A 27,464-nucleotide genomic window follows, 5' to 3' on the forward strand; every position below is an offset into this window, starting at 1 on the left:
TGTGTGTAATGACTCTATATAATAGATCCCTCTGTGTGTAATGACTATATAATAGATCCCTCTGTGTGTAATGACTCTATATAATAGATCCCTCTGTGTGGAATGACTCTATATAATAGATCCCTCTGTGTGGAATGACTCTATATAATAGATCCCTCTGTGTGGAATGACTCTATATAATAGATCACTCTGTGTGTAATGACTATATAATAGATCCCTCTGTGTGGAATGACTCTATATAATAGATCCCTCTGTGTGTAATGACTCTATATAATAGATCCCTCTGTGTGTAATGACTCTATATAATAGATCCCTCTGCGTGGAATGACTATATAATAGATCACTCTGCGTGTAATGACTCTATATAATAGATCCCTCTGCGTGTAATGACTCTATATAATAGATCCCTGTGCGTGTAATGACTCTATATAATAGATCCCTCTGCGTGTAATGACTATATAATAGATCCCTCTGCGTGTAATGACTCTATATAATAGATCGCTCTGCGTGTAATGACTCTATATATTAGATCCCTCTGCGTGTAATGACTCTATATAATAGATCCCTCTGCGTGTAATGACTCTATATAATAGATCCCTCTGCGTGTAATGACTCTATATAATAGATCCCTCTGCGTGTAATGACTCTATATAATAGATCCCTCTGTGTGTAATGACTCTATATAATAGATCCCTCTGTGTGTAATGGCTCTATATAATAGATCCCTCTGTGTGTAATGACTCTATATAATAGATCGTTCTGTGTGTAATGACTCTATATAATAGATCGTTCTGTGTGTAATGACTCTATATAATAGATCGTTCTGTGTGTAATGACTCTATATAATAGATCCCTCTGTGTGTAATGACTCTATATAATAGATCGCTCTGTGTGTAATGATTCTATATCATTGATCCCTCTGTGTGTAATGACTCTATATAATAGATCACTCTGCGTGTAATGACTATATAATAGATCCCTCTGCGTGTAATGACTCTATATGATACATCCCTCTGCGTGTAATGACTCTATATAATAGATCCCTGTGTGTAATGACTGTATATAATAGATCCCTCTGTGTGTAATGACTATATAATAGATCCCCCTGCATGTAATGACTCTATATAATAGATCCCTCTGCGTGGAATGACTCTATATAATAGATCACTCTGCGTGTAATGACTCTATATAATAGATCCCTCTGCGTGTAATGACTCTATATAATAGATCCCTCTGCGTGTAATGACTCTATATAATAGATCCCTCTGTGTGTAATGACTCTATATAATAGATCCCTCTGTGTGTAATGACTCTATATAATAGATCCCTCTGTGTGTAATGACTATATAATAGATCCCTCTGTGTGTAATGACTCTATATAATAGATCCCTCTGTGTGTAATGACTCTATATAATAGATCCCTCTGTGTGTAATGAGTCTATATAATAGATCCCTCTGCGTAGAATGACTATATAATAGATCCCTCTGCGTGTAATGACTCTATATAATAGATCCCTCTGCGTGTAATGACTATATAATAGATCCCTCTGCGTGTAATGACTCTATATAATAGATCCCTCTGCGTGTAATGACTCTATATAATAGATCGCTCTGCGTGTAATGACTCTATATAATAGATCCCTCTGCGTGTAATGACTCTATATAATAGATCACTTTGCGTGTAATGACTCTATATAATAGATCCCTCTGCGTGTAATGACTCTATATAATAGATCACTCTGCGTGTAATGACTCTATATAATAGATCCCTCTGTGTGTAATGACTCTATATAATAGATCCCTCTGTGTGTAATGACTCTATATAATAGATCCCTCTGTGTGTAATGACTCTATATAATAGATCCCTCTGTGTGTAATGACTCTATATAATAGATCGTTCTGTGTGTAGTGACTCTATATAATAGATCCCTCTGTGTGTAATGACTCTATATAATAGATCACTCTGTGTGTAATGACTCTATATAATAGATCCCTCTGTGTGTAATGACTCTATATAATAGATCGCTCTGTGTGTAATGATTCTATATAATAGATCCCTCTGTGTGTAATGACTCTATATAATAGATCACTCTGCGTGTAATGACTCTATATAATAGATCCCTCTGCGTGTAATGACTCTATATGATACATCCCTCTGCGTGTAATGACTCTATATAATAGATCCCTGTGTGTAATGACTCTATATAATAGATCCCTCTGTGTGTAATGACTATATAATAGATCCCTCTGCGTGTAATGACTCTATATAATAGATCCCTCTGCGTGGAATGACTCTATATAATAGATCACTCTGCGTGTAATGACTCTATATAATAGATCCCTCTGCGTGTAATGACTCTATATAATAGATCCCTCTGCGTGTAATGACTCTGTATAATAGATCCCTCTGTGTGTAATGACTCTATATAATAGATCCCTCTGTGTGTAATGACTCTATATAATAGATCCCTCTGTGTGTAATGACTCTATATAATAGATCCCTCTGTGTGTAATGACTATATAATAGATCCCTCTGTGTGTAATGACTCTATATAATAGATCCCTCTGTGTGTAATGACTCTATGTAATAGATCCCTCTGTGTGTAATGACTCAATATAATAGATCCCTCTGCGTAGAATGACTATATAATAGATCCCTCTGCGTGTAATGACTCTATATAATAGATCCCTCTGCGTGTAATGACTCTATATAATAGATCCCTCTGCGTGTAATAACTCTATATAATAGATCCCTCTGCATGTAATGACTCTATATAATAGATGCCTCTGCGTGTAATGACTCTATATAATAGATCCCTCTGCGTGTAATGACTCTATATAATAGATCCCTCTGCGTGTAATGACTCTATATAATAGATCCCTCTGCGTGTAATGACTCTATTTAATAGATCACTCTGCGTGTAATGACTCTATATAATAGATCCCTCTGTGTGTAATGACTCTATATAATAGATCCCTCTGTGTGTAATGACTCTATATAATAGATCCCTCTGTGTGTAATGACTCTATATAATAGATCGTTCTGTGTGTATTGACTCTATATAATAGATCCCTCTGTGTGTAATGACTCTATATAATAGATCACTCTGAGTGTAATGACTCTATATAATAGATTCCTCTGTGTGTAATGACTTTATATAATAGATCGCTCTGTGTGTAATGATTCTATATAATAGATCCCTCTGTGTGTAATGACTCTATATAATAGATCACTCTGCGTGTAATGACTCTATATAATAGATCCCTCTGCGTGGAATGACTCTATATGATACATCCCTCTGCGTGTAATGACTCTATATAATAGATCCCTGTGTGTAATGACTCTATATAATAGATCCCTCTGTGTGTAATGACTATATAATAGATCCCTCTGCGTGGAATGACTCTATATAATAGATCACTCTGCGTGTAATGACTCTATATAATAGATCCCTCTGCGTGTAATGACTCTATATAATAGATCCCTCTGCGTGTAATGACTCTATATAATAGATCCCTCTGTGTGTAATGACTCTATATAATAGATCCCTCTGTGTGTAATGACTCTATATAATAGATCCCTCTGTGTGTAATGACTCTATATAATAGATCCCTCTGTGTGTAATGACTATATAATAGATCCCTCTGTGTGTAATGACTCTATATAATAGATCCCTCTGTGTATAATGACTCTATATAATAGATCCCTCTGTGTGTAATGACTCTATATAATAGATCCCTCTGCGTAGAATGACTATATAATAGATCCCTCTGCGTGTAATGACTCTATATAATAGATCCCTCTGCGTGTAATGACTCTATATAATAGATCCCTCTGCGTGTAATGACTGTATATAATAGATCCCTCTGCGTGTAATGACTCTATATAATAGATCGCTCTGCGTGTAATGACTCTATATAATAGATCCCTCTGCGTGTAATGACTCTATATAATAGATCCCTCTGCATGTAATGACTCTATATAATAGATCCCTCTGTGTGTAATGACTCTATATAATAGATCCCTCTGTGTGTAATGACTCTATATAATAGTTCGCTCTGCGTGTAATGACTCTATATAATAGATCCCTCTGAGTGTAATGACTCCATATAATAGATCCCTCTGCGTGTAATGACTCTATATAATAGATCCCTCTGTGTGTAATGACTCTATATAATAGATCACTCTGCGTGTAATGACTCTATATAATAGATCCCTCTGTGTGTAATGACTCTATATAATAGATCCCTCTGAGTGTAATGACTCTATATAATAGATCCCTCTGCGTGTAATGACTCTATATGATACATCCCTCTGCGTGTAATGACTCTATATAATAGATCCCTCTGTGTGTAATGGCTATATAATAGATCCGTCTGTGTGTAATGACTCTATATAATAGATCCCTCTGCGTGTAATGACTCTATATAATAGATCCCTCTGCGTGTAATGACTCTATATAATAGATCCCTCTGTGTGTAATGACTCTATATAATAGATCCCTATGTGTGTAATGACTCTATATAATAGATCCCTCTGTGTGTAATGGCTCTATATCATAGATCCCTCTGTGTATAATGACTCTATGTAATAGATCCCTCTGCGTGTAATGACTCTATATAATAGATCCCTCTGTGTGTAATGACTCTATATAATAGATCCCTCTGTGTGTAATGACTCTATATAATAGATCCCTCTGAGTGTAATTACTCTATATAATAGATCCCTCTGCGTGTAATGACTCTATATGATACATCCCTCTGCGTGTAATGACTCTATATAATAGATCCCTGTGTGTAATGACTCTATATAATAGATCCCTCTGTGTGTAATGACTATATAATAGATCCCTCTGTGTGTAATGACTCTATATAATAGATCCCTCTGCGTGTAATGACTCTATATAATAGATCCCTCTGCGTGTAATGACTCTATATAATAGATCCCTCTGTGTGTAATGACTCTATATAATAGATCCCTATGTGTGTAATGACTCTATATAATAGATCCCTCTGTGTGTAATGACTCTATATCATAGATCCCTCTGCGTGTAATGACTCTATATAATAGATCCCTCTGCGTGTAATGACTCTATATAATAGATCCCTCTGCGTGTAATGACTCTATATAATAGATCCCTCTGCGTGTAATGACTCTATATAATAGATCCCTCTGCGTGTAATGACTATATAATAGATCTCTCTGCGTGTAATGACTCTATATAATAGATCCCTCTGCGTGTAATGACTCTATATAATAGATCCCTCTGTGTGTAATGACTCTATATAATAGATCCCTCTGTGTGTAATGACTCTATATAATAGATCCCTCTGTGTGTAATGACTCTATATAATAGATCCCTCTGCGTGTAATGACTCTATATAATATATCCCTCTGCGTGTAATGACTCTATATAATAGATCCCTCTGCGTGTAATGACTCTATATAATAGATCCCTCTGCGTGTAATGACTCTATAGAATAGATCCCTCTGCGTGTAATGGCTCTATATAATAGATCCCTCTGCGTGTAATGACTCTATATAATAGATCCCTCTGCGTGTAATGACTCTATATAATAGATCGCTCTGTGTGTAGTGACTCTATATAATAGATCCCTCTGCGTGTAATGACTCTATTTAATAGATCCCGGTGTGTAATGATTCTATATAATAGATCCCTCTGTGTGTAATGACTATATAATAGATCCCTCTGTGTGTAATGACTCTATATAATAGATCCCTCTGTGTGTAATGACTCTATATAATAGATCCCTATGTGTGTAATGACTCTATATAATAGATCCCTCTGTGTGTAATGGCTCTATATCATAGATCCCTCTGTGTATAATGACTCTATGTAATAGATCCCTCTGCGTGTAATGACTCTATATAATAGATCCCTCTGTGTGTAATGACTCTATATAATAGATCCCTCTGTGTGTAATGACTCTATATAATAGATCCCTCTGAGTGTAATTACTCTATATAATAGATCCCTCTGCGTGTAATGACTCTATATGATACATCCCTCTGCGTGTAATGACTCTATATAATAGATCCCTGTGTGTAATGACTCTATATAATAGATCCCTCTGTGTGTAATGACTATATAATAGATCCCTCTGTGTGTAATGACTCTATATAATAGATCCCTCTGCGTGTAATGACTCTATATAATAGATCCCTCTGCGTGTAATGACTCTATATAATAGATCCCTCTGTGTGTAATGACTCTATATAATAGATCCCTATGTGTGTAATGACTCTATATAATAGATCCCTCTGTGTGTAATGACTCTATATCATAGATCCCTCTGCGTGTAATGACTCTATATAATAGATCCCTCTGCGTGTAATGACTCTATATAATAGATCCCTCTGCGTGTAATGACTCTATATAATAGATCCCTCTGCGTGTAATGACTCTATATAATAGATCCCTCTGCGTGTAATGACTATATAATAGATCTCTCTGCGTGTAATGACTCTATATAATAGATCCCTCTGCGTGTAATGACTCTATATAATAGATCCCTCTGTGTGTAATGACTCTATATAATAGATCCCTCTGTGTGTAATGACTCTATATAATAGATCCCTCTGTGTGTAATGACTCTATATAATAGATCCCTCTGCGTGTAATGACTCTATATAATATATCCCTCTGCGTGTAATGACTCTATATAATAGATCCCTCTGCGTGTAATGACTCTATATAATAGATCCCTCTGCGTGTAATGACTCTATAGAATAGATCCCTCTGCGTGTAATGGCTCTATATAATAGATCCCTCTGCGTGTAATGACTCTATATAATAGATCCCTCTGCGTGTAATGACTCTATATAATAGATCGCTCTGTGTGTAGTGACTCTATATAATAGATCCCTCTGCGTGTAATGACTCTATTTAATAGATCCCGGTGTGTAATGATTCTATATAATAGATCCCTCTGTGTGTAATGACTATATAATAGATCCCTCTGTGTGTAATGACTCTATATAATAGATCCCTCTGCGTGTAATGACTCTATATAATAGATCACTCTGCGTGTAATGACTATATAATAGATCCCTCTGTGTGTAATGACTATATAATAGATCCCTGTGTGTAATGATTCTATATAATAGATCCCTCTGTGTGTAATGACTATATAATAGATCCCTCTGTGTGTAATGACTCTATATAATAGATCCATCTGCGTGTAATGACTCTATATAATAGATCACTCTGCGTGTAATGACTCTATATAATAGATCTCTCTGCGTGTAATGATTCTATATAATAGATCCCTCTGTGTGTAATGACTATATAATAGATCACTCTGTGTGTAATGACTCTATATAATAGATCCCTCTGCGTGTAATGACTCTATATAATAGATCACTCTGCTTGTAATGACTCTATATAATAGATCCCTCTGTGTGTAATGACTATATAATAGATCCCTGTGTGTAATGATTCTATATAATAGATCCCTCTGTGTGTAATGACTATATAATAGATCCCTCTGTGTGTAATGACTCTATATAATAGATCCATCTGCGTGTAATGACTCTATATAATAGATCACTCTGCGTGTAATGACTCTATATAATAGATCTCTCTGCGTGTAATGACTCTATATAATAGATCCCTGTGTGTAATGATTCTATATAATAGATCCCTCTGTGTGTAATGACTATATAATAGATCACTCTGTGTGTAATGACTCTATATAATAGATCCCTCTGCGTGTAATGACTCTATATAATAGATCCCTCTGCGTGTAATGACTCTATATAATAGATCCCTCTGTGTGTAATGACTCTATATAATAGATCCCTCTGTGTGTAATGACTATATATAATAGATCCCTCTGTGTGTAATGAATCTATATAATAGATCCCTCTGTGTGTAATGACTCTATATAATAGATCCCTCTGTGTGTAATGACTCTATATAATAGATCCCTCTGTGTGTAATGACTCTATATAATAGATCCCTCTGTGTGTAATGACTCTATATAATAGATCCCTCTGTGTGTAATGACTCTATATAATAGATCCCTGTGTGTAATGATTCTATATAATAGATCCCTCTGTGTGTAATGACTATATAATAGATCCCTCTGTGTGTAATGACTCTATATAGTAGATCCCTCTGCGTGTAATGACTCTATATAATAGATCACTCTGCGTGTAATGACTCTATATAATAGATCCCTCTGCGTGTAATGACTCTATATAATAGATCCCTCTGTGTGTAATGACTCTATATAATAGATCCCTCTGTGTGTAATGACTCTATATAATAGATCCCTCTGTGTGTAATGACTCTATATAATAGATCCCTCTGTGTGTAATGACTCTATATAATAGATCCCTCTGTGTGTAATGACTCTATATAATAGATCCCTCTGTGTGTAATGACTCTATATAATAGATCCCTCTGTGTGTAATGACTCTATATAATAGATCCCTCTGTGTGTAATGACTCTATGTAATATATGAGTTTCACTTTTTGTATTGAAGAACTGAAATAAATTAACTTTTTGATGATATTCTAATTTAGTGAGATGCACCTGTATCTATATTTAAAGAAGAATAAAAACACAGTAACTCGTCTTTTAATAGGAGGACGGCAGGTTCTCCAGAGGATCCTGTCCAGGAGGGAGGCCGTGTCCTCATGGTGACCTCATGAGATCTCAAAAAACAATCACTGGTAAATGGTCACCGTCCTTCCCCCAATCTCCTGAACGGGGAATTAGGAGAGAAGAAACCGATGGATGGAAATGTGGAGCTTTCTCCAGCTCCTCTGTGGTTCCATCCCTGGTGGAGATGAAACTTGTAGAAGTTGTGTTTCTTAGTACGGCTCCTTCATCTGACTGACGAGGGTCTTCTCTGTCCCTCTCCTCAGGGTCCTCATCCTCCGAGTGCAGAGCAGAGAGCATTAGGCTTTGGCCTCGCTGATTATCACTTCATACTTGGGGCCACAATGTGCTGGGACCTCTGTACCGGGGGTGAGGACCACAACAATGTAATTTATTCCCTGATACATAAACATAGAATTACCGGTTCTGAGAGACGAGTCTCATATATAGACAGATACACGGCAGGTCATGTATTCAGTCTCTGTGTCTCCACAGATGGATCCAGGAGGAGAAATCCACCAGAGAGATGTCCCCGTCCTCTGTATCCCCAGGACTGTCCAGAGGAGAATCTCAACATCCCGGAGGATCATCAGGTAGATGACACTGAAGTCCCCACAACATCTGACCATGAAGTGATGGGACCTGAGCTCATCTTACATTGTTCTTTTTAGGGTGAAGATCTGATTGATATTAAGGTTGCGGTTATACATGGAGCACAAGAGGCGACCGCAATATGGGCCGATCAGCAGGGTGAGGAGGGAGACTGTCATGTCTGTTCTGTGGTCACCTTCTACTACTCCCATCATCTCATCATCACATGACACAATCTGTTCCGTCACTGTGTGTTTCCTACAGATGGATCCAGGAGGAGAAATCCACCAGAGAGATGTCCCCGTCCTCTGTATCCCCAGGGCTGTCCAGAGGAGAATCACAACATCCCGGAGAGTCATCAGGTAGACGGCGCTGAGCCCTGTACCGGATCTGTATATGGGGAACATTTCTGATCGAGGTCATAGATGTCACAGATTTTGGTGGTTTCTTGTATTGTGCTGATTGTTACATCTGATATATCAGGAGGAAGATCTGACTAAGAATAAAGTGAAGGATGAGACAGAAGAAGAAGCGATAACGAGGGACGGGAAGGAGATTTTGGTAGATGTTTTTACAGGTATGTGATAATGACCGGTATGTGACAATGATGACCGGCGTATGATATCTTTTGGAGTCTCCGGTGCAGTGAAGCTTTAGAGTCCGGTGATGGCGCGGCTGCTCCTATAGAGTCCGGTGATGGCGCGGCTGCTCCTGTATAGTCCGGTGATGGCGCGGCTGCTCCTGTAGTGTCCGGTGATGGCGCGGCTACTCCTGTAGAGTCCGGTGATGGCGCGGCTGCTCCTGTAGAGTCCGGTGATGGCGCGGCTGCTCCTGTAGAGTCCGGTGATGGCGCGGCTGCTCCTGTAGAGTCTGGTGATGGCGCGGCTGCTCCTGTAGAGTCCGGTGATGGCGCGGCTGCTCCTGTAGAGTCTGGTGATGGCGCGGCTGCTCCTGTAGAGTCCGGTGATGGCGCGGCTGCTCCTGTAGAGTCCGGCTGTGCACGGATGAATAATCTGGCCGCCTTCACACCTCTTCATAATGATTTGGAGGCCCATATTTCATTTTTCTAATTATACCTCTTTTAATGTTACTTCCATATTTTTCTTACACAAGTCCCGTGCTGCCATATAAATGACTGATCTTGTGTTTCAGACGGAAGATTCCCTGTAATGAGGCAGATGGAGGCAGTGTGGACGCAGTCTGGCCTTTGATCCGGCGGTGTCCATCTTTTTAAGCGTGCATAAAAGTGCAGTCGGCCACAGTTTTGTGCATCTCTGAAAAGAAGTACTGTAAAAACATTTGGCACTCGATTTGGTGTGTTCAACAGGAATATTTATTAATTGTAGGAAATCCAGAAAAAAACCAAAAGATGTTTCGGTCAATAAAAGACCTTTATCAGTCATCTGGATAGTAGGATACTGTGTGCTGCACCAGGTGAGGGTCTGTGGTATCCACCTCTCAGACTGGTAGTGGACTGGAAGCACTTCCGAAACGGCTCGTTTTTTTTCTGGATTTGCTACAATTAATAAATATTCCTGTTGAACACACCAAAACGAGTGCCAAGTGTTTTTACAGTATAATTGACGGAGAGTCCAGAGTAACTCTGCTGCCTCATTATAGTGAATGGATCCATTGGGGGTTTCATCTGAATCATGTCATTCGGAGATTTAGATGGAAACTACCATGTAAGTGCTCAGTGTAGAGCGCAGGATAAATGCAATGTAAAATGTTATGTAAAATGTTCCCAATAAAAGCTTCAGCTCATTCCACAAAAAAAAGCAAATCCTCACTCAGGTCTGTCATCTGTTAACAGAAATATAGGTGGTTCCACGTTACTGGTAGTACAAAGCTCTGGAAAAGTGACGTGGCTCCCACCAAAAGAAATCCAGCATAATCTGCGCTCCCAAATCCTAATACCTCCTTCCCTTCTGAGTCCCACAGTGTGCCTAAATGCAGTTAGCTTCCACTTGTTTAGCATTTCTGTAGTAAGGAGAGTCCACCTAATTTACAGGGTACGCGTCTCCAGAAGCACAAGTTGGGCATAATGTATGGGCACTACAATGTACTGGGCGCTGCAATGTACTGGGCACTGCAATGTACTAGGCATAATGTACTGGGCAGTACAATGTATGGGCACTACAGTGTGCAAGCACTACAATGTATTGTCACTTCAATTTACTGGGCACTACAACATGCTGGGCACTACAATGTATTGGCACTGCAATGTACTGGGCACTACAATGTACGTGCTCTGCAATGTACTGGGCACTACAATGTACGGGCATTACAATATACCAGTCACTACAATGTGTGGAGTAAATACAATATATGGGGGCACTATAGTGTACTGGGCACTGCAATGTATGGGCTCTACAATGTCCTGGGCTCTACAATATAGTGGGCACTACAATGTACGGGCTCTACAATGTCCTGGGCTCTACAATATACTGGGCACTACAATGACATATTTACATTTTCACTTAGCAACATCCATTGCTGCTTGTTTCTAGAAAACACCCATGGAGTTAAATCATCAATACACCTGTAGATAAATTCCCAGAGGGGTGTAATTTCCAAATTGGGGTCACCTAAGGGGGATTTCTGCTCTTCTAGCACTTAGGGGCTCTGTATATGGAGTATGCAAACTATTCTATGAAAATTTGTTCTCCAAGAGTCAAATAGCGCTCCGTCCCTCCCGAGTCTCACCGTGTGGCTAAGCAGTACTATACGGCCTCTAATAGGATATTTCCATGTTCCATTGTGTAACAAATTATGTGGTCATTTTTACCCATTTCCCCTTGTGAAAATGTAAAATCTGGGGCTAAAACAACATTATATTGGTAAAAAAAATATTTTTTTCTTTCCTGATCAGTGGTATAACATTTTATGAAACATGTCAATATGCTCACTGCACCCCTAGATGATTTCTTTGCGAAAATGAAAAATTTGGGGCTAAAACGTCATTTTTAATTTTCACGGTCCAATGTCTTAAAATTCTGTGAAGCACCTGTGGTTTCAAAATGCTCATCATACCTCTAGATATATTCTTTGAGGGGTCTAGGTTCCAAAATGGGGTCAGTTGTGGGGGGTTGCCACTGTTTACGAACAGCAGGGGCTCTTCAAGCGCGACATGGCGTCCGTTCTTGATTTCAGCCAATTTTGCACTCCAAAAGTCAATTGGCGCTCCTTCATTTCCGAACCCTGCCATGCGCCCAAACAGTAGTTTTCCATTACATTTGCGGTATCGGCATGGTCAGGAGAAAATTCACAACAAATTGTATGGTGCATTTTCTCCTTGTGAAAATTTAAAATTTGGAGCTAAAGTAACATTTTTGTGGAAAAATTTCAATTTTAATTTTTTCCTTCCACATTGCTTTAATTCCTCCTAAAGGGTTAATAAACTTCTTGAATGTGGTTTTGAGAACTTAGAGGGGTGGTGTTTTCTGTCACATAGGCCCCCCAAAGTCACTTCAAATGGGATGTGGTCCCTAAAAAAATTGCTGATAAAACTTTTAACCCTTCTAACTTCCTAAAAAAAAAAATATGTTTCAGAAATGATGCTGATATAAAGTAGACGTAGGGGAAATGTTATTTACTAACTATTTTTAGTTATTTAACTATATGATTTAAGGGCATAAAAAAAAAAATAGTTTGAAAACTGTGAAATACTCAATTTTTTTTGTCAAATTTTTGATATTTTCATAAATAAAGGCAAATAATAACGACCAAAATTTACCACTAACATGAAGTACAATGTGTCAGGAAAAAACATTCTCCGAATCACTTGCAATCTAAATGATACAATATCTCTGCTTTGTGGATCTTTGCGATATGTCACCTTTTACATTCCATTCAATACTCACTGATACGTGTCTGTCCCCCCTCATTGCAGACACTATCTGATGGTGGAAGGTGGTATACTGTGTAACCGGGCATGGTGTTAGCTCTGCCTTTGATCAACTGGTCATCTCCTGGTGATCTGACCAGCTGCTAATTTATCCACAATGCCCCTCACCTGATGATTTAGCCTCTCCTATAAATTTAGAAGCTGCTTAAGGGGTGTACGTGTGTGGGGTGCATGCAGGAGTTTACTTACGCTAAGTGTCGTCGGCGCCAAGTGTGGGCAGTTATTTCATTTGGCAGGTAGTCATTGCAGGAGTCAGGTAACCGCACTTTATACCCTCTTTAAGTACGCACCGAAAAGATAGTACACATTCATACTAAGCAATGTTTCTATATGTGTTCACTCTCTCTCCTATAGTCCTCCACTTCCTACTAACCCCCCTAATATCTACACCTCATAATGAACTGTTCATCTCTCCCTCCATCCTACCCATCCATCTCACCTCCTCCTCAGAATTGTTCTTTAATATTCAATCCTCTGTCTCTAAGCACAGACAGCCACCTCATGCCCTCTCCTGCTCCCACCTACTAACACTTTCTCTGCTCCTCCTCACTTCTGGTGATAGCTCTCCAAATTCTGGTCCTCCTCACCACATCCCCACAGACACTTCTACCTCTTATCCACGACCTACCACAAATTTCCGTAACCTCTGTAACCTTATACCCATCCGCCCAGCCCCCGCTTCACCAGTCCCACTAACAGGAGCTCTATGGAACTCTCGCTCCATCTGCAACAACCTTTCCTACATCCATGATCTTTTCATTACTAACAAACTCTCCTTCCTCTGCATCACCGAAACCTGGCTCACCCCATCTGACTCAGCCTCTCCAGCTGCACTTTCTTATGGTGGATTCCATCTTTCCCACACACCTCACTTCAGCGGCAAGCATGGCGGAGGAATTGGCATCCTCCTGTCAGATAACTGCTCCTTCTACCCAATTCCACTGCCGCCCTCTGTTACTTTCCCCTCTTTCGAGGCACACTGTGTGCGAATCTACTCCCTCTCCAACTGGTTGTTATTTACCGCCCCCCAGGGCCAGCCACCACTTTCTTCGACCCTTTCACCACCTGGCTGCTTCACTTCCTTTATGCTGACATCCCCACTGTCATCATGGGCGACTTCAACATCCCCATTGACACTTCCCACTCATCAGTCTCTAAAATTCTATGTTAAAATACAGAAAAAAGGAGTTTAACCAGCTCACCCTCCAGCGGCTTCAGTCTGTCCAGGAGCACGCAATCAAGCACTCTGCCAGCACTAGGACACAGAGGTATAGGAGAAATATATCCAGCCCACCAAACGTCCAAAATTTAAAATTCAAAAATTTTTATTTTATATATATATTAAAAAATACATCTTGATAGTGTCAACAATCAAAAATCCATATCTGGAATTAAGGAAACATGGGATACAATGCTGAATACCATACGCGTTTCGAACAGCACTTGTTCTTAAACTTGGTATAAGATTCATCTTCACCCACCTCTGTTCTCTATCTAACCTCTCCAACTCACCTCTCCCTCTATTTGACCACAACTTACTCACAATCTCATCACTCTCCTCCCCAGGTGCACAATCCACACTCCACAAACTTGCATACCCTCGCAGAAATCTCAAACACCTCGACCTACACTCACTCTCTGAATTCCTTCTCCCTCTTACAGACATAAGCTCCTTACATGGTACAGATGTTGTCGCCGCTTTATACAACCCCTGGCAAAAATTATGGAATCACCGGGCTCGGAGGATGTTCATTCAGTTGTTTAATGTTGTTAAAAAAAAGCAGATCACAGACATGGCACAAAACTAAAGTCATTTCAAACGGCAACTTTAGGGCTTTAAGAAACACTAAAAGAAATCAAGATTAAAAATGTGGTACTCAGTAAGGGTAATTTTTTCACACAAAGCAGAGGGAAAAAATTACGGAATCACTCAATTCTGAGGAAAAAATTATGGAATCATGAAAAACAAAGACACAAAAGAACACTCCAATACATCACTAGTATTTTGTTGCACCACCTCTGGCTTTAATAACAGCTTGCAGTCTCTGAGGCATGGACTTAGTGAGTGACAAACAGTACTCTTCATCAATCTGGCTCCAACTTTCTCTGATTGCTGTTGCCAGATCAGCTTTGCAGGTTGGAGCCTTGTCATGGACCATTTTCTTCAACTTCCACCAAATATTTTCAATTGGATTGAGATCCGGACTATTTGCAGGCCATGACATTGACCTTATGTGTATTCTTTCAAGGAATGTTTTCACAGTTTTTGCTCTATGGCAGGATGCATTATCATCTTAAAAAATGATGTCATCACCCACAAACATCCTTTCAATTGATGGGATAAGGAAACTGTCCAAAATATCAATGTAAACTTGGATATTTATTGAAGATGTAATGACAGCCATCTCCTCAGTGCCTTTACCTGACATGCAGCCCCATATCATCAATAACTGTGGAAATTTGCATGTTCTCTTCATGCAGTCATCTTTATAAATCTCATTGGAACGGCACCAAACAAAAGTTCCATCATCATCACCTTGCCCAATGCGGATTCGCGATTCATCACTGAATATGACTTTCATCCAGTCATCCACAGTTCACGATTGCATTTCCTTAGCCCATTGTAACCTTGTTTTTTTCTGTTTAGGTGTTAATGATGGCTTATGTTTAGCTTTTCTGTATGTAAATACCATTTCCTTTAGGCGGTTTCTTACATTTTGGTCACAGACATTGACTCCAGTTTCCTCCCATTCGTTCCTCATTTATTTTGTTGTCTATTTCCTGTTTTGCAGACATATTGCTTTAAGTTTCCGGTCTTGACGCTTTGATGTCTTCCTTGGTGTACCAGTATGTTTGCCTTTAACAACCTTTCCATGTTGTTTGTATTTGGTCCAGATTTTAGACACAGCTGACTGTGAACAACCAACATCTTTTGTAACATTGTGTGATGATTTACCTTCTTTTAAGAGTTTGATAATCCTCTCCTTTGTTTCAATTGACATCTCTCTCTTGTTGGAGCCATGATTCATGTCAGTCCACTTGGTGCAACAGCTCTCCAAGGTGTGATCACTCCTTTTTAGATGCAGACTAACGAGCAGATATAATTTGATGCAGGTGTTAGTTTTGGAAATGAAAATTTACAGGGTGATTCCATATAATTTTTTCCTCAGAATTGAGTGATTCCATAATTTTTCCCTCTGCTTGGTGTGAAAAAAATTACCCTTACTGAGTACCACATTTTTAATCTTGATTTCTTTTAGGGTTTCTTAAAGCCCTAAAGTTGCCACTTGAAATGACTTTAGTTTTGTGCCATGTCTGTGATCTGCTTTTTTTCAACAACATTAAACAACTGAATGAACATCCTCCGAGCCCGGTGATTCCATAATTTTTGCCAGGGGTTGTATAACACCACAACAGCTGCAGCCCTCAATTCGGTCACCCCCCCCTCACACATACCAAAGCTTGCACAGTGAACAGGCAACCCTGGCACACTAGCCTGACTAAAGAACTGAGAAGGACCTCCAGGGTTGCTGAGCGGAGATGGAAAAAGTCCCACTCCAACGAGCACTTCATTGCATTCAAACAGTCCCTCACTACTTTCAAGTTCACACTCACTACAGCAAAACAGAAATACTTCTCATCTCTCATATCCTCCCTGTCACACAACCATAAACTGCTATTCAACACTTTCAATTCTCTCCTCCATCCCCCAGTGCCTCCTCCCTCTCCTCTCATCTCAGCCAAGGACTTGGTATCAATCTTCTGCTTGAAGAATGAGGCAATCAGACAAAGCTTTTGCCTAAAGTCCCACAGCCCCTTCTCATATATACTCAATCCTCCTCCTCCAAAACCTCCTTTCTCTCCAAGTCACACCTCACCACTTGTGAACTTGACCCTATCCCATCCCACCTCCTCCCTAAAATTACTACAGTCTTCACCCCAACTCTAACCCACCTCTTCAACCTGTCACTAACAACTGGTGTCTTCCCCTCATGCTTCAAACATACCTCGATCACACCCATCCTCAATAAACCCTCCCTTGACCCATCCTCTCTGACTAACTTTCGCCCCATATCACTTCTCCCCTATGCCTCAAAATGGACGTGTTGTTCGAGTAGTTTTGAACTGTCCTCCCACCTCTCCTCCTGCTCCCTCTTTGACCGCTTACAATCTGGCTTCCAACCACACCATTCTACTGAAACCTCCCTGACTAAAGTCACCAACGACCTACTAACCGCCAAATATAAGTGACACTATTCTGTCCTTCTCCTCCTGGACCTGTTATCTGCCTTCGACACAGTGGACCATTCCCTGTTACTACAGATTCTCTCATCTCTCGGCATCACAGACTTGGCCCTATCCTGGATCTCCTCATACCTAACAGACAGGACATTCAGTGTTTCTCACTCACACACCACCTCTTCATCTCGCTCCCTATCTGTCGGTGTCCCCCAAAGTTCAGTCCTAGGACCTCTGCTCTTTTCAATCTACACCCTCGGCCTGCGACAGCCCATAGAGTCCCACGGCTTTCAGTATCATCTCTATGCTGATGACACACAGATCTACCTCTCTGGACCTGATATCACCTCCTTACTAACTAGAATCCCACAATGTCTGTCCGCTATCTCATCCTTCTTCTCTGTTAGATTTCTAAAACTTAACATGGATAAAGCTGAATTCATCATCTTTCCCCATCTCACTCAGCCCCCCATCGACCTATCCATCATAGTCAATAGCTGTCCACTTTCCCCAGTCCCACAAACTCGCTGCCTCGGGGTAACCCTGGACTCTGAACTCTCCTTCAAACCACATATCCAAGCCCTTTCTACTTCCTGCCAACTCCAACTCAAAAACATCTCCCGGATCCGCACATTCCTCAACCACAAATCTGCAAAAACACTAGTGCATGCCCTCATCATATCCCGCCTCAACTACTGCAACCTCCTGCTCTGTGGCCTCCCCTCTAGCACTCTTACACCCCTCCAATCTATCCTAAACTCTGCTGCCCGACTAATCCACCTGTCCCCCCGCTATTCCCCGGCCTCTCCTCTCTGTCAAACACTTCACTGGCTCCCCATTGCCCAGAGACTCCAGTTCAAAACCCTAACCTTGGCAAACAAAGCCATCCACAACCTGCCTCCTCAATACATCTGTGATCTAGCCTCCCGGTACATACCTACACACAACGATCCTCACATGATCTCCTTCTCTACTCCCCTCTTATCTCCTCTTCCCACAATCGCATACAAAATTTCTCCCATGCATCCCCCCTACTCTCGAACTCTCTACCCCAAAGCATCAGACTCTCACCTACCATGGAAACCTTCAAAAGGAACCTAAAGGCCCACCTCTTCCGACAAGCCTACAGCCTGCAGTAACCATCGCTCCACCACACCGCTGCACGACCAGGTCCACCCCTACCTACTGTATCCTCACCCATCCCTTGTAGACTGTGAGCCCTTGCAGCTGGGTCCTCTCTCCTCCTGTACCAGTTTGCTGTTGCATTTTTGTCCAAGATTTTTGTAATTGTTTCTGTTGTGTTTACCCCCTTTTTCACATTTAAAGCGCCATGGAATAAATGACGCTATAATAATAATAATAATCTTTCATCCTTATAGGAAATCCTTGTGAGAATAACGGTTTATCACTAAATTGTAAAAAAGAAGAAGATATCTGGGAGCACTCTAATGGAGAAAACCTCATCACCCTTCCTGCACCTTCTGGACTTCACAGCAGTTCACCTTCTTATAATCCTCCTAATCACAAGGAACCCTCTCCTGAGCAATCTCACATTGTTACCACAATTCCAGGTGACAAAGTGGATACAAGATTTCCGTGTGACAAGCAATTTACTAAAAGCTCAGCTCAGACACAAAGAAAGCACAAAGGAGAAAAGCCATACTGCTGTTCAGAATGTGGGAAATGCTTTACATATAAATCAAAGTTTGTTATACATGAGAGAATTCACACAGGAGAAAAGCCATACTCCTGTTCAGAATGTGGGAAATGTTTTACATATAAATCAAAGTTTGTTATACATGAGAGAATTCATACGGGAGAAAAGCCATACTCCTGTTCAGAATGTGGGAAATGCTTTACAAGTAAATCAAGATTTCTTTTACATGAGAAAATTCACAAAGGAGAGAAGCCATTTTCATGTTCAGAATGTGGGAAGGTCTTCACACATAAATGGAGTCTTAAAATACACCAGAGAATTCACACAGGAGAGAAGCCATATTCATGTTCAGAATGTGGCAAATGCTTTTTCTATAAATCACAATTTGCTACACATGAGAAAATTCACACAGGAGAAAAGCCATTTGCATGTTCAGAATGTGGGAAATGCTTTCCAATTAAAACAAGATTTGTTCTACATCAGAGAAGTCACACAGGAGAGAAGCCATATTCATGTTCGGAATGTGGGAAGTCCTTCACAGATAAAAATAGTCTTAATAGACATCAGAGAATTCATACTGAAAAGAAGCCGTATTCATGTTCAGAATGTGGGAAGGCCTTCACAGGTAAATGGAGTCTTATTATACATCAGAGAATTCACACAGGAGAGAAGCCATATTTATGTTCAGAATGTGGGAAATGTTTTAGAGATAATTCAGTGCTTAATAGACATAAAAGAATTCACACAAGAGAAAAGCTGTATTCATGTTCACTCTGTGAGAAATACTTTACAAAAAAATCAAGTCTTGTGAAACACGAGAGAAGTCACACAGGGGAGAAGCCGTATTCATGTTTTGAATGTGGGAAATCTTTTGTATATAAATCATATCTTGTAAAACATGAGAGAAGTCATACGGGAAAGAAACTGTAATTATGTTCCGTGTTTTATAAATTTTAATAAAAATTGCTCAGCATAAATGAGTACACCCCCTTTGATAACTAAGATTATAATTAATATCTCACTGAACTTAAGAACAATTTCTAAAATTTTGCCAATACGGAGTTTCATAGAACATTTTTTGTAATCAAAACATGAAAGTTAGGTTAATAATAGAGATAAGCGAACCTTTAAAAGGTTCGATTTGTTTCAGATCGGCGAACTTCCCGATGTTCGCCAAACAATTTGTCGAACATATCCGAATTCCATTGCATTCAATGGGAGGCAAAACCAAACGCATACACAACACCTTCAAAGGGGCCCAAAAGATGCCAAAACAGCTCAAATTAGGGGCAGACACCAGGAAAAGTGGCATCAATTGACCCACAGTACAAATTTCATAATGGCACAGCAGCAGTCAGCCATGGGCCATGCATGAGGTATCAGGGTCTGGGCCACAATTTACATCTTTGAATTGAACTTGAAGGACCAGTGTAGGTCTGCTGTGCTGGGAGCCCTGATATCACATTCAACAGCTCAAGCTGCTTTTCTGCTCAGCCACACTCAGATGGCACAAACATCAGTTTCATAGATTAGTATTAGTACAAAAATTTAAGGATAGTAACGCAGGTAGTTCTCAGAAAGTAAGTGGAGGCCTACCGGACTGGGAGGCCTAATGCTACAGGCAACACACATGAAGGAGACCCAACTATGAGTCTTCACATTTCCAAAAATTACGGGCAGACCCCACCAAAGTGGCATCAATTTCACCAGAGTAGAAATAGTATAATGGGGGCTGACACCCCTTCCACTACAGGAAACACACCAGATGGAAACCCAACCAGGAGTCTCCACATTTAAAAAAAATTAGGAGCTGACCGCACCAAAGTGGTATAAATTTCACCAGAGTAGAACTAATATAATGGGGCACTGACACCCCTTCCACTACAGCCAACCCAACAGATGGAGACCCAATCAGGAGTTTCCACATTTCCAAAAATTATTGTTAACATCAGCAGGCACAGAAGCCACGACAAACATATCACAGACTGCAATAACGCTAGATCAATGCAGCACACTAAAAACTACACCATCCTCTAGTCTGCAGAGTCTGCGATTCCTTGAAGATCCATGACTTGTTCATCTTGATGAAAGTTAGGCAGTCTACACTTTCAAGGGACAGCCGGATGCGCTTATCCGTCAGGACACCACCTGCAGCGCTGAGGACACAGTCTGAGATAAAGCTGGCTGATGGGCATGATAAAACCTCCAAGGCGATCTCAAGCCACTCTTCCATTTGTGAAGACCTTAATGTAAAAGGGCTCCCTGATGGCATTGATATTGAGATCGAGATACTCCTGCACCATCCTCTCCAGTCGTTCACCAAGCGTAAGACTTGTACTCTGTTGTGCTGGTGAAAGGATTCACAGAAATTGCTTCTGCCACTTACACTGCTGCTGATAATGTTTTTGCATTGACGAATTGACATTCCCAAGGTTGGAAGTCTAGAGCTGTGATGGACACAGTGTGCCTCACTGCTGTCTTGGGGGAAAACCTCTCTTAAGGTTAGTCTAAAAGCATGTTTCAATACTCCTACATGCGCGGGTCCCTTTCCAGGGTGGGAAGCATCTGGCAAAATTTACTCATGTAACATGGATCTAACAGAGTGGCAACCCAGTAGTCAGCACTATTTAGAATCCTAACTATATGGGGATCATGTTGCAGATAGTGCAGCAAGAAGGCACTCAAATGTCAGGCTCTTCCATACATTCCAAGCCCATGGTGTGTTGGTGCTTGGGTAACACTGATGCTTGTTTCCTCCGTCCCCTCCCACCAACCATGGACAACAGAGAGGGGATCATTATCCTCTTCTTCTCCTGACTGTTGCTCGTCCATTACCTCTTTTTTTCTCGTCCTCCATTTGTTCCTCGGCTCCTGCACCTTCACTAACAGTTTGTCTGGTAACACGAGCCCCCCTTGATCACTGTAATAGGCGGCCTTGGCAACCTGTGTGATGACAGTGTGGAACTTAGAGACATTGTTAACCCTTCTGCATCCTCCTCTGGGACCATCATCTGCTCCCGCAAACTATTCATAGTGTGCTCCAGCATGTAGAGCACTGGAATAGTGATGTTGATGATGGCAGCCATTTCAAAACTGTACAGAAGGGTGCAAAGGTCCTTAATCTGTATCCACTCTGTAAACGTGATATGCCCCATGTCCGTACTGCGTTGGCCCAAGCTATATGACATGAGATAGGTCGTCAGGACTTGTTGCTGCTGCTACAGTCGTTGCAACATGTGCAGAGTGGATTTCCACCGTGTCGGCACATCGCATATCAACCGGTTAACTGGTATGGACAAAGACCTCTGTATCGATGCAAGTCGATGATCTGTGGGGTGAGAATGGTGGAAGTGAGCACACAGCGACCGTGCTTCCTCCAGCAGCATATACAGGCCGGGATAGTGGCAGAGAAATTATTGTACCACTAGGTTGAGGACATGAGCCATGCAAGGCACGTGTGTGAGGTTGTCCCGGCATAGGCAAGCCACTAAGTTTGCACCGTTATCACACACGGCCTTCCATGGCTCCAGGTTCAGTGGAGACAGTCATTGTTCAAGCTCAGCCTTGATAGCTGTCGACGACTCTTGACCTGTTTATGCGATCTCCAACACATATTAATTTTAAGACTGCCTGATTGCGGTGAGCCCTGGCTGCACAGTAGAATGGTGGTGGGGATTCCCTCTGCACTGTTGGAACGCGTGTCTCATTAAGGCAGAGGTTGAGGGCGCAGGTGGAGGCCCTAGAGGAGGTGGAGGAGGCAGAAGCAGTGGAGTGTTAGATACAGAGGTTTGTTCTGCAAGATTTGGGGATTCCAAGACTTGTGGAGCAGCCACTTCTCCACTTGCTCCCACAGCCACCAGAGTCACCCAATGCCCAATCAGCGAGATGTAATGCCCTTGGCCATGCTTACTCGTTCAGGTGTCTGTGGTGAAATGCACCCTGGCAGACATAGATTTAGTCAAGGAATGGGTAATGTTGTCTGCGACATGCTGGTTTAGCGCAGGCACAGCTTCTTAGGCCACAGCCCCACTATCAGTATTTGGTCAGTATTTTTTCTCAGGAGTGGGAACCATAACTAGAAGTGGGTGGTAAATGCAGAATTGGTGACTTGTTTCTATTATACCGTTTCTCTGATTGTTCCTCACCTGGTTTTGGCTCCCACTCCTGAGAAAAATACTGACCGAATACTGACCAAATATTGATAGTGGGTTGTGGCCTTAGGAAAGTAATCGTGACTGGGCAACTGGGGGACTGCAACGGCCATTAGCTTTTGGAAACAGTCTGTATCCACCAGGCAGAAAGGCAGCATTTCCGTGGCCAACAGATTGGAGATGGTGGAGTTCAACCTCTTAGCTTTGTCATGTGTAGGATTAAACATTCTTTTACGTGACCACAACTGTGGGACCGAGGGCAGAGTAGTGTGAACACTACAAACTGCTGGGCCGTGAGTGAGGTGCAGGCGGAGATGTTACGGTGGATTGAGAAACGTGTGCTCGGTGAAGCAATAACAGCAGGCATGTCCACTTCCGTTACAGCTGACGGGCTCTCACTCAGCCTGACTAGAGCCGGTAAACAAGTGGAGGTTCTGCTTCCGGAGACCTGTGTGATGACACTTGGCATGGTAACAGAGGAGGAAGAAGCAGCAGATGCGGTTGATGGGGCTGCTGATGGTTGGTGAGGCCCACTGGTCCACATTTTATTGCGGTGAGATTGCCAGATTAATGCATGTTGATCGCGCATTTGACAGTTTTGGAAAGTTGGCAGATAACATTAGTTGGCTCATCCTTTGCGGTCTCAAAAGAGGCCCAGGCTAGGCAACCCTTGCCGCCCCTTCGAGCTGCAGACCCACAACCCCTGCTGGCCACAGACACAGTTTTGGCTGAGGATGCAGTGCTCGGCGTGGTTGTATCACTCACAACGAGACGTTCTCGTCTTCCTCCACCTGCTCAGATGAGCTACTCCGCTGCATGCCTCTGGGTTCACACCAAGTGGAATCGACAACCTCATCATCATCCTCTCTGTTCTCCCATTCCTCGCCCTGAAAGTCACTCTCCTCCTCTTCCTGCCCTGACAGCACATTACAGTCTGCGTGCGCCTCAGATATCTGAGTCTCATCAGGATCAACTCCCCCACAGATGTTAACGTCTGATGACGAGGGTCAGGATTCTGCTCAGACCCTACTTCGTCCTGCCCGAATCCAAAAATTTTTGGGCATCGGTGCAGATGCTTTCCTCCTCTTCAGTCTGTGAATCTTTGGAGCAGACCAATGATGCCCATGGCATAGAATGTGTGAACGGTTCTACAGACTCGCCCATCTGTTGTTCCTTATAGTCAGTTGGGCAGTTGGAGATTTGTGACACAAGGGTAATTGGGGTGCCACCTCTGTGGACTGTACTGTGTATGATGTTGAGGTGGAGGAAGAGGAGGAGAGGCCACTTGATGCAGCGCTTGCCATCCACTGGAACACATGCATTTTCTGGCCCTCATCTACAAGTGGAGTAGCTCGTACACTAACAGAAGTCTTCAGTTGTCTTTGGATAGGACGTGACTGTATTGGTTCACTAGAGCTTTCACTACCATTACCACCTACCCTACGTACACCTTGAACATCAAGCCTATTCCCCCTTCCACCACGACCTCGCTTTTTCCCACTCATGGTGCTCAGATAGTGTGATTGGAACATGCTATTAGCAACATTAGAGTTTTTACTGTAGAGCCCTGGATACAGCAGAATCTCAGTGCCAAAAATTTACAAGCTGAGATAAGGCTGCTGTATCACGATAGTAACAGAAGAAATTTGATTTTTCACTGTGGACGATGCCCGTATACAGCTGAATCTCAGCGGAAATAAATTACGAACTGAGATATGGCCTTCTGTATGTACAATGGTAATAACAGAACAAATTAGATTTTTTACTGTGAAAGAGGCCTTGATACAGTAGAATATATGTGCCAAAAAATTACAAGTTCAGATGTGGCCTGCTGAATGTATCACGGTAGTAACAGAAAAAAATAGATTTTTTACTGTGGAGCCCTGGATACAGCTGAATCTCAACGCAAAAGAATTACAAGCTGATCTCTCTCAACCCTCATATCCAAACCCTTTCCACTTCCTGCCGACTCCAGCTCAAAAATATTTCCTGGATCCGCACATTCCTCAACCATGAATCTGCAAAAACACTAGTGCACACCCCATCATCTCCCGCCTCGACTACTGCGACCTCCTGCTCTGTGGCCTCCCTTCTACCACTCTCGCACCCCTGCAATCTATCCTAAACTCTGCTGCTTGACTAATCCACCTGTCCCCCCACTATTCCCCGGCCTCTCCTGTCAATCCCTTCACTTGCTCCTCATTGCCCAGAGACTTCAGTTCAAAACCCTAACCATGGCATAAAAAACCATCCACAGTCTGTCTCTTCCATACATCTGTGATCTAGTCTCCCGGTACTTACCTGCACGCAACCTCCCATCCTCACAAGATCTCCTTCCCTACTCCCCTCTTATCTCCTCTTCCCACAATCGCATACAAGATTTCTCCCGTGCTTCCCCCCTACTCTGGAACTCTCTACCCCAACACATCAGACTCTCGCCTACCATGGAAACCTTCAAAAGGAACCTGAAGACCCACCTCTTCCGACAAGCCTACAACCTGCAGTAACCCTCGCTCCACCATACCGCTGCACGACCAGCTCTACCCTCACCTACTGTATCCTCTTGTACCTCTTGTATCCAATCTACCGATCCCTTGTAGATTGTGATGGGTCCTCTCTCCTCCTGTACCAGTCGCTGACTCATTTTAGTTCAAATTGTTGTACTTGTTGTTTCTTATGTATACCCCTTTTAAACGTGTAAAGTGCCATAGAATTCATGGCGCTATAATAATAAATAATAATATGTGACTGTCTTTATGTAGCAGAGTAGGAACAGAAAAAAAAAAAGGTGCAAACTCCTCCATGGAGCATAATATCAGCAGTGCACAAAAGAGTTCTATGCTGAAATGTGCCCTGCTGTCTTTGTATGGACCACACTAATAGCAAAAACGATTGATCTGCTGGAAGGTCGATTTCCTAGACACACATGATCCTATCTATCTAAACTATGTGACTTAGATGCAACCGCCCAGCTAACCATCTCAAATCTCTCAGTATCCAGGAGGAGCATCAGGAGCAGCCTCTCTGCACTGTTACACTGACAAAATGGTGCTAAAACAACATGCCCGCTTTTTATATGGAGAGGGACATGTGACTTCAGTAGCCAATGGCACAAGCCCTTGAGTCTGGATGTTTTACATGGTTCCTGCACTTTGATTGGCTAGGATAGTGGTGCTGTATGATGAGCGGGGGGGAACCAAAGTCATAAAAAATACAGTAGTGAAAATGTGATAATTTCCCACACTTTTGCCGAATTGGGCTGATTTTCAGTAAAAATGCTCGGATGTTCGATCACGAATCCGAATGTACAATGTTCGTGCCGAATTTGAAAAAAACGAATGTTTTCTGAACATGTTCGTTCATCTCTAATTAATAATAAAACTTTCATTACAAAATCTTCAATTTTACTCAAATTAGTTGGTGCAAAAATGAGTACACCCCACATCAAAAGCTACCACATCTAGTATTTTGTATGGCCTCCATTATTTTTAAGGACAGCACCAAGTCTTCTAGGCCTGGAATGAACAAGTTGGTGACAAAATACATCTTTTTTCCTTTCCTTTTTTCCAAGTATGAGCTCTCTTAGAGCCTGGATGCTGGATGGAATGATGACAACTTGTCTCTTCAGAATCCCCCATAGGTGTTTGGTTGGGTTCAGATCAGGAGACACTTGGCCACTGAATCACTGTCACCCTGTTCTTCAGAAATGCAACAGTGGCCTTAGATGTGTGTTTTGGATCATTGTCATGTTGGAGAAGTGCAGGTCTACCTGTTAGAACTCTCCTGTTAGGTTTTTTCTAGTTTGCTGGTCACATGACCATTTTTGCCTATTTAATCCGGCTCCGCCCTCCTGGCCTTGCTGGACTTCATTGTATTTACTACTGTTGAGCTAGCTTGTTGCTCTGTTACCGTTCTCTGTTAGTTTTGCTAGGTCTTCTGACCTCTATGCTTTTTGTTGTGTGTTTGTCTTTGACTGCTACTATTTCTGCTAGGAGGTGTCCAACTTATCCCAGTCCCTAGTTCTTGTAGGGATCCCTCCCTCACATCTATAGGTCTTCGTACAGACTAGCCGAGGACTTTAGCGGGTCTGATCGCAGGATCAGGTTCCCCGTTACATCGTAGGGAACTAGTTTAGTTCTATTGTAGGGACAGACCTCCTGTCTTTCCTTAGTCCCTGTAGCAGATCATAACACTACCAAGGGCATGGAGTGATGGCAGCATCTTCTCTTTCACTATAGAGCAGAGTCCCTGTAGCAGATCATAACAGTAAGTCCAGCCCTAAAAGAAA

General features: G+C 41.7%; 1 protein-coding gene across 2 annotated transcripts in view; it reads left to right on the forward strand.

Moving 5' to 3' along the window:
• Positions 1-26,335, forward strand: part of LOC141272704 (uncharacterized) — a 60,131-nt gene extending 33,796 nt beyond the window's left edge. Inside the window, exons 5-9 of one of the 2 annotated variants that reach the window (XM_073683687.1) lie at positions 9,127-9,224; positions 9,303-9,381; positions 9,487-9,584; positions 9,706-9,799; positions 18,748-26,335. In XM_073683687.1, coding sequence (XP_073539788.1) covers positions 9,127-9,224; positions 9,303-9,381; positions 9,487-9,584; positions 9,706-9,799; positions 18,748-19,955 — 1,577 coding nt within the window. In that variant the 3' untranslated portion in view covers positions 19,956-26,335. The remainder of the gene's footprint in view (positions 1-9,126; positions 9,225-9,302; positions 9,382-9,486; positions 9,585-9,705; positions 9,800-18,747) is intronic. The other variant, XM_073683697.1, reaches the window with a different exon arrangement.
• The last annotated feature ends 1,129 nt before the right edge of the window (positions 26,336-27,464 follow it).

The sequence above is a fragment of the Phyllobates terribilis genome, unplaced genomic scaffold (genome assembly GCF_046119375.1).
Source record: "Phyllobates terribilis strain yellow unplaced genomic scaffold, ASM4611937v1 Scaffold_1__5_contigs__length_1240528914, whole genome shotgun sequence".
Taxonomy (NCBI): domain Eukaryota; kingdom Metazoa; phylum Chordata; class Amphibia; order Anura; family Dendrobatidae; genus Phyllobates; species Phyllobates terribilis.